Genomic DNA, 12,728 nt, shown 5'->3' with positions numbered 1-12,728 from the left:
TTCATGAAGTTCTTCCTTGAATACAGCCTTTGGTAAACTAAAGTTTTGTGTTTCATATGGAAAAGTAAAGCTCATCCAAGACTTTCATACTTTGCTATCTCCAATCAAGATATGTGACCTTCCTTGAATTAACAGATTCCTAACCTTTAATGTCAGCCAAGTCATCATCTATGAATTTTGTAATCTTTCCTGTAATGGGCAGTCCTGAGCTGGCTTAATTTTATGGGAAGAGCAGTTTACAATTACAAAAGTAACCTTATTATGCTTTTAAAAAGTAGTCTAATTGTTTCTCTGCTTACCGTGTGTTAACCACAGATCATCAGTGATAGTTAATAAATTAAAATAGTCATTAATAAATTTAATTATACCTATACTTACCTAACTATATTTGTGTCTGTTGGAGCCAGCTTCGGCACCAACTTCATGTAGTAATATAACCCACCCAGGTACCAGCCTTAGGAATCAGTGTATTAACTGAAAGCTAATTTATGCTTTTGTTTGTTCTTTCCTGCTGTAAAGATTGTTTGACATTTGGCTAATTATTACATACAAGCATGTATATCTACTCTGAGCCAAAGCACAGACACAAATGCACACTTATAAAGAATAAACCTTATAATCTGAAAGTAATTTTAACTTGAAAATTAAGACTTAATTTGAAAATAAATTGCCTTATCTTCCTTAAGTCAAAAGCTTTCCTAGTTTATTTGAAGTCTGACTTGATTTACAAAATATGAACTCACTTGATTTTTCTAAAGTAAACCTATGTAAAGCCAGATACATTTCTGGCTTAGATTGTATATATTTATAGGTGATTTATGAGATCTCTATAATATTTGTTCTTACAAGTTAACTTTTTTACTTTGTAACTAAGGAAATAGTAGTTGCTTCCATAATGTTAAACATATAAAACAAAAGATTTTTCAAATAAATAGAAGACAGTTTGACTTCAGTGGTACAGTGAATTGGGTTCTTTTTCTTTTGCTTCATAGGGGATACAGCACCTGAGGAGAGGATAGCAGCAAGAGGTAAAACTTCAGAAGGAGACAGTAACCAGCCTTTGGAGGTAAGTGAAAATCAATGAGTTCTTCTGGGATGAAACTGGATGCATTACTATCACTATATATTCCTCTGAGGATAAATGGTAACTAATCTTGCTATGCAGACACTGCCTAGGTACCTGAGAACAAGTGATCTGCTGAAAGTGAGGGGAAGGCAGTACAGGGGTGACCTTCCAAGTGCTGAGCTTTTCCCAGTGCTGGAAATGAAAAGTTCATGTTGCCAAAAGAGCCAAAAGAGGCATAGAGCACTTTAGTTAAAACATTTGAACTACTTTTAATGGAATGATTATTTTCTAATACACTTGAAGAAATAGGTAATATATGAGCCTCTATAAACCTATAGAGAAAGGTTTGAAAATACCTTTTCAGACTGTATTTATTATATTACCATTTCCAGCATCAAAGTGTGCTCCTCCACATTGTTTGATAGAAAGTCTAGGGTATTTGTTCTTTTCCACAGGAGAAAATTATTGGTTTCTTGTGGGTACTTGAAGGTGGAAGCTTGGATACTTTTAGCTACTATGTAGAAACATGTTAACATTATTTAATCACTGAAGTAATCATTTTTAAGTCCTAGAAGGAATGTTAATTTTTAGGGTGGAAGAGATATCCATTAATTTTGAAACTTTCTGCCTGGGGGCACCCCTCCTCATTGTTGCATACAACTTGAGGTGGTCAGGACCTGGCCTGTTTGGTTCACCCCTGTATCCCCAAAGCCTACCACAGAATAGGCAGTCAAAAAAATGTGTTAAATGAATGCATGAATGTAATCATGAGGTATATGTAAAGAGTAATATTTAAGGAGAGGTGCTTTTTATATTTAAATTTTCCACAGTGAGCAAATATTTATAATCAAGAAAAGAACATATTTAAAGAAGTGATATGGGAAGTAAGTTGATGTAAAGTCATCTTTCCCATAAAACTGTGTATTTGTTTTTTTCATTCCAGCATGCAACAAATATTTATTCAGTGCTAACCATATTTAAGGCACTGTGCAGAGAGCTGAAAATACAGGGGGAGAAAAGATAACAAGGAAAAGAAAAATGTCCAGCCCACATGCTGAAGCAACTTGGTATCTCTCATTCATTCAAACACTTCATGAATGCTGACCCTAAGTAGCACCTTTGATAGGAAATAAAGGTTGATGTATTTGAGGTTTGGGAAAGAACCACCAGGAAGGTTTGGAAACCATCCATGATTACTTGAGTTTAATTTCTGAGTTATGTGATCCAGTGGAGATATCTTGGAACTCAGTTTTTTTCAAAATTGATTCAGACAGAAGGAATTCCGATGTTAATTCTTAAGGAAAGAAGCTTTTGAGAATATATCCTGCAAGATTTTAAACTAGCTCATTATTGTGCTACTTTCTAGTCTCTCCATTGTACAACCAACTCTTAGGCCTCAGTACTGGATTTATGTACTCATGCTGCAACAGACAAAAGCCCTTCTGGCTGAATAGTTGCTGAGCACTGGGAGGACAGTGTTTGCTCTCAGAGAGCTTAGTGATGGAGCAAAAAAAACAGGGAGTCTACAAATGAGACTGCAGCATTAAGTCACAGTTCGAGAGGATAAAAGTAAAATAATTTCAGAGGCTAGATATGATTCACCACCGAAAACCAAACAGTCATTTACCCCAACCTTAAGTGTCTAAAATGGAATTTACTGTGGCCCTCTTTAAAAATCCGCCCACGAGGAAAACATTGCTGCATGTTCCCCACTCTCTCATACTGGACTTACCTTCATCAGTCAAGATGAATCTTAGCCAATCTCATGGTTTTCAGTTCTATGAAGAGGCTAATGCCTTCCAAAGCCTGTCTCCACCTAGACCTCAACCCTGAGCTCTAGACTACATCCACCTGCCTATGTGCCATTTTACTTATGATTTTCTAGACACTTCAGCCTTTGCTTGACCAAAGAAGAACTGTTGATTCCTGGCCAGTCACTTTCACATAACCCTGTTTTATTTTCTCCATCAAGTTTATCATATCTCAGATTGTTCGTTTGTTTGTTGTCTGCCACACCACTAACTAGAAGGAAAACAGACTTTGTGGGCCCAGCATAGTGTCTGGTATATAGAAGGAGCTCAATAAATACCTGTTAACTGATAATCTAGATTTCATTTATTGTCATCACCTGTATGCCAAGGTAAAGGCCTAAAGTCTTTTGACCCATTCTTCTCAACCCCGCTCTCTCAAATCTGTCATAAAGTCCTATTGATTCTACATCAAAAATATCTTCCAATTTGGTTTCCTCTAGTCGAGCTAGGTCCTCATCTGTTCACTGGACCATTATTAGATGAGCAGCTTCTTTCTCAAATTACTTCCTGAAAAAGAAGAGCAGATTTTCTTACTTCAGCCCCCACAAATTTCTTGAACCTGCAGAATAAAGCTTAAAACCAAACCCCTGTTCAAATGTCACCTCCTTTGTGAACTTTTCCCTGTTCTCCCAGCCAGAGAGAACATCAATGTCCTCTTACTATTTGTATTGTCTTTCTGACTTCACTATAGTGTGAGTTCCTGGAAGGCAGAGGGGACACTTTAGTTAGCTTGACAGCCTCAGCCATTCAAATATTGTCAGACACATGTGGTGTGACAGAGATGCACTGTCGATGATTTCTGGATCTAAGTTAATAAATTAGTGGTCTTCTGCAAATGCTATCTTATGAGTAAATATTTCATTAAATTCTATTTTCCACTTTATATTATAAACACATTATCTTTACTCAGGTTAAAAAAAAGTTTTTTCTTATATTTCTTAGGAGTTACCAATAAAAAAGCCTGTTAATTTACACTATTTTTGGCACTCTTGCTACATCAGTAAGGAGAAGTATAATGATTTCATTTAGTTTTTAAAAAGATACACATCTGATTAAGAAGCTGTATGTATTATAACTAGCAGGATTGTCAATTATTTAAATTTTTAATGACTAAAGAAGAAGTGTTGAAATAGTATTTGTAATGAGAACATATTTGGTAAATTAGGATGGGTTCATAAAAATAGTTTACTTTGTTACCAAAATAGGTTTTTGGTGAATTCAGATAAACATGTAGATTGCCTACTGTTTTCAAGGAGTTGTTGGATGTGGGATAGAAAAGATAAAAATTTATAAGATGCCATGATTCTTATGTGTAGAAGCAGAAATCTCCATCTATGAATAGTAAATTGAAAAACTCCACAAGTCACTGTAATATACAGTGAAATAAGTAAGTTCCTTAAACTCCCTAAATTCAGTGAGATTTCAGTGAAGCTTAAATATCATTAGGGAGAGTCAAGAAAGGCTTCATACATTAGGTGAGCTTTGAACCATGAAAAATTTTTTCTTACTATTGATACAATTTTTATAGGATAAAGGTAAATTTTTATGAAATGAAATCCTTCATTAAGAACATTTTAGAAACAGAAGCAAATCATGGTATGAAACTGGTTTCCACATATGAATCTCAATGATAGATAATAAAGGGTTAAAAAATGAATATAGCCTAGCCTGCGCTGCATTGTAGTATTAATGACAATTAAAATATTTTGTTAAGTAGTCTGTGATAGTTTTCCTTATACTTTATAGCCCAAATATACTTCAAAACTGTGTTCCCTCTCCAAGTACAGTTCCCTCACTGACATCATGGAAATTCTAGCATTTAGATGGAATGAAATTTGAAAAAAGGAGATCTGGTTTGGACAAAGAATAAACTATTTTTTGCAGAGTTGGATTATGACATATTTTAATATATTTACACAAAAGACTATGAAAAGCGCATATTTATTTGTACTAAGTAGTTAGTTCAACTTTTTATGTAATAAAACTGAAAAAATACAGTATTCGTTCCAGAAAATCACAATTTCTCAATTTATTTGACTCTTTTTCACTGCCCCTCCCTAAATATTTTAGGGTTTCTCTCAAGGATGACTTTAATTAGTTACTACTGTTTCTACCTTAGCATTCCCTACATATGATCCCAAAGTGGCATCACCAAAAATAGGATAACTTAAGGAAACATTGAACTATCTAGTCAGTAAATGTGGGTTCTCTCAAGTTGTGCTTTAGTCTGTGTTTTCAAAGCCACTCTAAATTTTAATAGAATTCACCATTGTTTTTGGTGTGTACCGTATAAGCTCCTATAAACCCATGTTTGCATTATTAAAATTAAGGTCATTAGACTCTAGTACTTGGAGATTGCAGTATTTGGACTAATTATCCAGTTAGAGGCTTATCCACCTTCTATTCCTCTTTCTCTTGCCTTTTCTGGGTAAATTTTGCTAGTGAGTTGTAATGATCTTACAACTACTTACTGTCTTGCAGCCTGTTACTTAAATAGCTTGGGGGGATAAACCCACAGATTCATCGGGGGCCCAGTTTTGAGTTTTTGCCATTATGACTCATCTCTTCAGGGAATAAACATTACAAGTAAGCAAATAATTAGTCATTCTTCCTACTCTTCAATTGTGGAAAAGTGTTTTATATTATGAAAACTGGAACCATATTGGCTACTAATTTACCTGTTCCTTTTTGGTTTTGTAGGTGTATTTTGAGAGCTGTGAATATGTATATTGCAGTTTTAATATACTTATATCCTATTTGATGACTATTAATTTTAATCTAGTTTTTACAAGCTACTTTTAGATTTGTTGGCTGAACTTAAATTTTTAAGTTTACTACAAGAATTATTTTTCAGTTTACATTTATTTTTGGTCTCCAAAACTGAGGAATATGCTTATTTATTTAGTTCACTGGTTTAGAGATAACAAAATATAAGAAAAGGTAATAAAAAAACTCCTCACAAAACCACAATTCCATTTGTGTATTTGTCTTGAGTGACAGCTAATTCACATATGCATATGGAGACGCATACAAAATAATAACTAACAGATGGTATAGCTGCAAAGTAGAATTTATAAAGATTATTATCAGCTGGTGGTATTGAGATACTACTGTGGTTATACTGACACAAAAATTATTTATAATAATAAACTGTCACACTAATATCTCCCCAACTTCTGTTAAGCAAAGTAGCTTATTGCATATTTAATACAAATTTCTTAATGAAGACCTAAAACAATCTTGCAGCCAATTTATACTAGGAAATTTAATAGACAGCACTTGCAAAACAGTAATTAAAGTAACAGCAACAGCCACGAAACATTTGCTAAAATTGTTACGTGCATAATATTGACTCCTTGGCAAGTGACGTAAGGATTCAGGGGACTTTGAGTAGTGTGACCTGAATAAACAATCTAGTACACAGTATTGGTAGTTTTTTTTTTAATTCACATATTTGTTAATAGTTGAGTTGCATGTGAATTCACAGGTCAGTAATTTAGGGAACAAAAGTTGATTTTTTTTAAAAGTATGGACTACACATATTAATGAAATATAATCACTTCCATACTTCCCTTATGTCTTTTAACAGAGTCTATAGGAGCCTTCAGACTCTGTAGGGACTAATACCCTTGTTGGTTTTATTTCATATCATCACTAAATGAATGAAAATATCCTTGATCTCTGAGAATTCCATGTTATGTAGACTTTGGTTACCACTCTTTAGAAAGGAAGTATCACCCATTAAATATCTAGTTCCTTGTGGATAAGAATCGGGGTTGCATGGCATAGGAAAAAGGAGACCGGGTAGAGTGATTCTCTAGAAGAGTTTCAAGAATAGCAAACATTCATCTATTGGATGCCAGGATTTCAGTTTTAAGAATTTTTTAATGTAACATAGTATATGAGTTTATAAATTTAAAGGATTAATGTAAAGATAATTCTCAAACTGTTTATTCTTTTAAGATAATCTTAGTCCAAATTCAGACATAATGGGTATTGATACTGAAAGGCAGTTTTAATTGGTACACCATTTTTGGAAAGCAGTTTGGCACTACATATTGAGAACAATAAAGATGTTAATATAGTTTGACAGTAATTCCACTTTTAGGATTCTATCCTAAGAAAATAATCCTTTTAATCCACAAGTTTTATGTGCAAAGCAATGGCAATCCATTCAATGAGATATATTTTAGTTTTCATAAGTGAAATTTATGATTAGTTTCCAATAAAATATAAACGCTCCTGGATTCACAATTTCAGTTAAAAATATGAGGTACAAAACTATATACAAGATGATTGCTTTGTGTGAAAACTGCAGAGAAAGATGATGTAATACATAAAAACATTAAGAGTAGTTGCCGTTGGGAGGATGCGTACATGGGTTAAATCATCCTTTCCTTTCCGGTGTTCTGACTTTCCAATTTGTCTATAATGAGTATGTCTTATATTTTAAATGAAAGTAAGGTTGGTGGTGAGGAAACAATGTGTTCATTCTAGGGCAGTTTTTGCTTAATAGAAAAACTATTTTGCATGCTATTAAAAACAATGGTAAGGATCTTCAGGAGATGTGTTGGTACTTTACTGCTTTGGTTCATTTAGGTTTAAGATCCGTTAATTACTTCATCACAGAGCACCAAATCTGAGTGCAATTTGTCAAACATTTGTCCTCTCACCCAGGGGCCTTTCCAGCAGAGAGAAGAGTGAGGTGACTTAGAGGTTATTCTTCACATCACATCTCGTTGGAAATCACATAGCCCCAAACTTTTCTCATTGATCAACCTGACTGTCACAGACATTGTATCAGTTACAAAGTCTCATGTTTCCCCCAAAAAAGGTGTGGACTACTGGTTTGAACATGTATTCATCTAAAAATCTTGCTTTCTCCTTTACATGTATGATGCTGAGGCTCTTAATTTGAAGATACTAATTTATCCCTTTATAATCGTTAATGAAAATATAATTTTATCAGATGATGATTTGCAGGGATCTTAATTTATTGTTTATCCTCATATAAAACATTTTCATATTTCTGATTTAGTGGGAAGTGAAACACAGGTGGATTATTACACTGTTATTTAAACAGTAAATTTAATTATTTGATGTGTTTATCTTATGCAAGATACCTTTTAGGGAGAAGATTTTGTAGAGTGCATTTCTCCAATCTTTATTTTCATTTGAATTACTGGGCCATATACTATAGCAGAAAGTACATTTTTGCTGAACTTCTCTGCTCACCAAGCATATGATCTAGGACAACTTGCTAAGCTTCTCTTCAAATTCAATTCTCAATAAACTAGGTGTATTAGATGCAGTGCTTGAGATCTTTTTTTTTTTAATTTGGTATCATTAATATACAGTTACATGAGCAACATTGTGGTTACTAGATTCCCCCCATTATCATGTCCCCACCACATACCCCATTACAGTCACCGTCCATCAGCGTAGTAAGATGCTATAGAGTCACTACTTGGTCTTCTCTATGCTCTGCTGCCTCCCTGTGCTCCCCGCACGCCCGCTACTTTATGTGTGCTAATCATAGTGCCTGAGATCTTTTCCTCCCCAGAGGTCCTCGCTCTTTACTTCTTCGGAAAGTGTATTGGGATTTTGCTACCAAATGCCAACCTTGATACTACTACTTTGATTCGGGGGTAGGTGAGATATGAGGAGATGGGGATCTGCTTCATAATGAAGATTTTAGGCAATGATTAATCAAGCTTCCATGTTTGTTAGGAAAGAATAGTCCATATTTCCTGCAGGTAAATTGTCAGATTGCAAAAACCACTTCCAAGATCTTTGCTTTTGCTTACAAAGTCTGTCTTAAGACATTGTAAATCTGGCTGCTAATAAAGAACAATTAAAACACTCACTTTATTATTATTTCTTGAAATCTATAAACTTTTGGCTTCTATTTTGACAATCAGATTAGCATAGGCTGTTGATCGCTCAAAACATTGATAAGATTAATTAGCTTGAGGCATGCTTATCAGATATGGAAAAGATCTTTACCATAACTTCAAATTTGTTTATTTTTGTTACCTCTACATCTTTGTCCTAATTTCAGTTTTGCTGGAAAAAACTATAACTGAAAGGTCACAATTCTGTTATTTTTTCTCTTCCTGTGAAGTTAACTAGCACACTGAAACATAATGTTCATTCATCCTCGCCAGTAAGACCAGCTATGTGAGGTGCATGAGAGCTGCCCGTGTTCCCATCCAAAGTGCACATATGGTGTGGGTAAGCCAGTAATGTGCGTTTTACGCAATGTTTCTGCTCATGTACACAGTCTGTTGCTCACCACCAATTATTCCTTGCCAGAAACTGGCTAACCTGCTGCTTTTGTAGCTCTGCTTGTTGAAGCTAGGTAGCTTAAAGTGACCACGATGATATTTATTTAACTTTAGCAATTTTAGTTTGTTAAAGTTGTATAACTTTAACTGCCCATCTCAGCTGTTGATTCACTGCAATTGATTGCAATTAGAATTAAGGAACTGAAACCTTGTTACTGTATTGCATGGAGCTACTTTAGATTCAATATGTGTGTTTATTATATAAATGCTTAAAGGAACCAACATGTGGTAATGCTAGTAGCTTTTTGCTTAGCAAATCTAGTTTTCTATCTCCAGCTTAGAAATTATTATAAAAACAATATAGAATATTCTGTTCATATTTTGGTAGTCATTTCATTGCCATTTTTCCAGTCTTCACTTTGGTAGTTTTAAAAACCACAAAATCAGCAGGGTGAGAGGTCCATGTTGGGAGAACAACTGTTCCTATTTCCCACAGCCATCTTTTCTCTAATCCCCTGATTTTAATTAGTAGCAAATGGTCCTTATTTTTTCCTCTTTTGGTTCATGTTACAGTCGTAACTTCTTGTGACTATATAGAGAGTTTAAATTAAACAACCATATTTCTATTGTCTTCACACAACTACAAATTTTTCTGAATGAGAAATTCCATCTGACTATGCAATGAAAAAGTAACTTTTGTCTGATGTGTGCATCCCTTCACGATCTGGTCCTGCCCCCAGTATCTACATCTGTTCTGTGTCACCATAGGGAGTTAGGGAGTTTCTTAAACCTTGAGCATATTCCTTTCTCTTTGAGTTTAGATGTGCAATTCTCTCCTTTTCCTGAAGTGCTTTCTTTATCCCTTACCCCTTTATCTCCTTTTCTTAAAGAGCTTTCTTTATCCAAGTGTTCACTTGGGAAAGTCCTATCATCCTTCACACCTGTGCTCAAACGTCTTTCATCTTAGATACCATCTTTGCCCCTTCAGGCAGAGTAAAGTCCTGTCTTCTGCTCCCTCAGCACCTTTTTGCACCTGTGTTCTAGTTCCTTGTATCATGACCAGGAGCATTATGAAGTGGAGATACTGGTTGACTCCACATTGTGTTCCTTGTGCCTAGCACTGTGCGTGGCATGGGTTAGCCACTCAATAAATGTTTAATGTCTGCTGTGTGCAGGAATGAACATTTAGATTAGACCAAAGACAGAATTAACTTGTCCAGTTCATTACCTTTGAAACACTGTTCCTTTATGCAAGTTCCTTATTTTTTCAGTGCTAGATTAATTGGAGTATATTTGTAAAATGACTCCATCTCTCTGAATTGAATTATTCTCACCAGGTTCTTCCACAGTTTCTGTTAGTTTTTCAGATTATCTTTAATCATTTCTGTTAGGCCAGCTCAATGAGGATTCTGATTCCCAAACCCTCAGAGACTTTTAGTTCTATCATGTATTATGCTGTTCCTTAAAACTCAGTTGCATTTTGGGTGTTTTTCCTTTTATTAACTGTTTGTGGTATCCATTTCTGAATGAAGACACTCTTTAAATGATTCAAAATGTTTTCCTCTTATTTTTAAGTAGTGATTCCTAAGTATCTTTTTGCATGTGTTTTGTCCCCTTTTAACTAGTTAGTACAAGACTTTTTTGCATAAAAATTTAAAAATTGACAAAATAAGTAAATGATAAGTATCCAAAGATTTTCTCAAAACAATTAATTTTATTGCTGCTTCTTAAGATTTTAATTCCCAATTTTTAATGTATCAAATAATGTTTACATTCAAGAATTGCTTATATTGTGCTGTATCTGACAAGTTACAAGCAATTACTGGAAGAGTGTAAGATTCTCAAAAGATGGGGTTTTCACTGTCTTATTTGTTGGTGAAGCTCCAATGCCTAAAAATACTCACATGTAAGTGTCAAATAAATAGTTGTTGAATAAGGAAAGAAGGAAGCATTGGCAGTAGCATTTCTGTTAAACCAGTGCTTGGGCAGCCAGGGCCACAGTGAACTTGCAAGTCCAAAGTCAGTGAAAGGGAATTTCAGCACTCATACACCATGTCTGCAAAGACCCTCCAGAAATCACACTTGTGCAAAAGGGCCATGGAATCATATTAGAGAGAGATGAACCAGTTTTAGTTGGATAAATCTCCATCGGTGTTAACTTGTTTGTTCTTTTTAAACCTCCACTTAATGCCTATTGACTTTGAGAACCAAAATCAGTGTTCTGTGCTTTCAACTTAAAATGATTGTAAATTCAGTCTAAAAGAAAAATAGATTCAGAATCTGGTATAAGGTTATTTAGTCACTAAAGATCTGATGAGTAACTTTGCATTTGCATTTTTATCATTACCTAACTAAAACCTGATTAGCCTGGTTAATACATTATATTTCCTTAGCTTCTTCTCCAAGTGCCTTTTTGAACTATGAGACCATTTCATCTATTTCTATAACTGTTGCTCAAACACCCATTTGGGCCAAGGCTATGTTAAATGTTGTTTTCCATGTGTGAAAATTTATGGGCTATTAGTCTGTTGGAGATTTGTGTACTTCTTAAAGCTTATCATTCCAACAGCAATGCAAGCCAGTTGACCATAACTGAACTCCAGCTGGGAGGCTGTAACTCTATGTTTCAAAGGTAATCTGCAGTCAAACAAATTTTAGGGCATCACAAAGCTAACCATCAGTTAACCAAATTAACCAGTTAACCCTACCACTACTTTCTTAATCATGTTAAATATTAAGGATTTTTACTAATGGTGGGTGCTACAGGAGTGTATGAGATCTGATAATGATTTATAATGAGGCATATAGGTTAAATTATAAATTGTGGATAAAAGCATAATATGAGAATATTTTTTCTGACTTATTTAAATATGTTACTTAATTTTATTATAAGTGATTAAGAGGAATCTTCTGTTTGTATCTCAAGATCTTTTTCAGGTGTTGATTATAAAATTTATAATTCCACTAACTTTTTGGTTTCAAATATATTTCCTGGAATTGTCAGTTAAGTCAAAACCCAAACTTGAAATTAAAATTTTCTAACAATAAATGAGAAGAAAACATAAAATGGCATTCATTAAAAAAAGAAATGTTCTCTATTAAATTTTGACTATTCAGATGTGAGGATTAAATGCTGGCACTTCTCTGTTGCTTATTTTTCCACTAATGATCATCCCTGCCTCAGCTTTTTAAAATGGCTTGTTGGGTTTCAGTACAGCATGCAATCCCTTAAGCTGTCTTTTGTAGCTTCATAAGGCCAAAGAGCTTGTTAGCCTGGAATTCAGTGCATTTTGGCACTCGTTTGTTTTTAGGGATTATTTTCTTGATTTTTTGGAACTCTTTTCATGAGGAAACTCCATGATTCTCACCAATTAGTCATAAACCAGTTTGAGTTTAGGAATAACATAATATTCTACTTTGGAAAACTATTTTATTCACATAGCAAATGACAAAGATGTGTCTCTTTCACCAAATGCTGGATGATGTGGCTGCTGATTAGATCCTGAGAGAAAACTAAAACTCCTGAAATTTGTGGCAAAATCAGAAATTTTGGTTAGGAAAAAC

The 12,728-nt window shown here is 34.4% G+C and overlaps 1 protein-coding gene across 6 annotated transcripts in view; it reads left to right on the top strand.

The window, feature by feature from the left end:
* UMAD1 (UBAP1-MVB12-associated (UMA) domain containing 1) overlaps positions 1-12,728 on the top strand; it is a 257,771-nt gene that overhangs the window by 147,181 nt on the left and 97,862 nt on the right. For all 6 annotated transcript variants that reach the window (XM_073238786.1, XM_073238787.1, XM_037019863.2 and 3 more), the window contains exon 3: positions 993-1,066. In XM_073238786.1, coding sequence (XP_073094887.1) covers positions 993-1,066 — 74 coding nt within the window. The remainder of the gene's footprint in view (positions 1-992; positions 1,067-12,728) is intronic.

Source organism: Manis javanica, chromosome 6 (assembly GCF_040802235.1).
Source record: "Manis javanica isolate MJ-LG chromosome 6, MJ_LKY, whole genome shotgun sequence".
Lineage (NCBI taxonomy): Eukaryota > Metazoa > Chordata > Mammalia > Pholidota > Manidae > Manis > Manis javanica.
The sequence above is the reverse complement of the archived record's forward strand: the minus strand, read 5'-3'. Positions and strand labels throughout refer to the sequence as shown.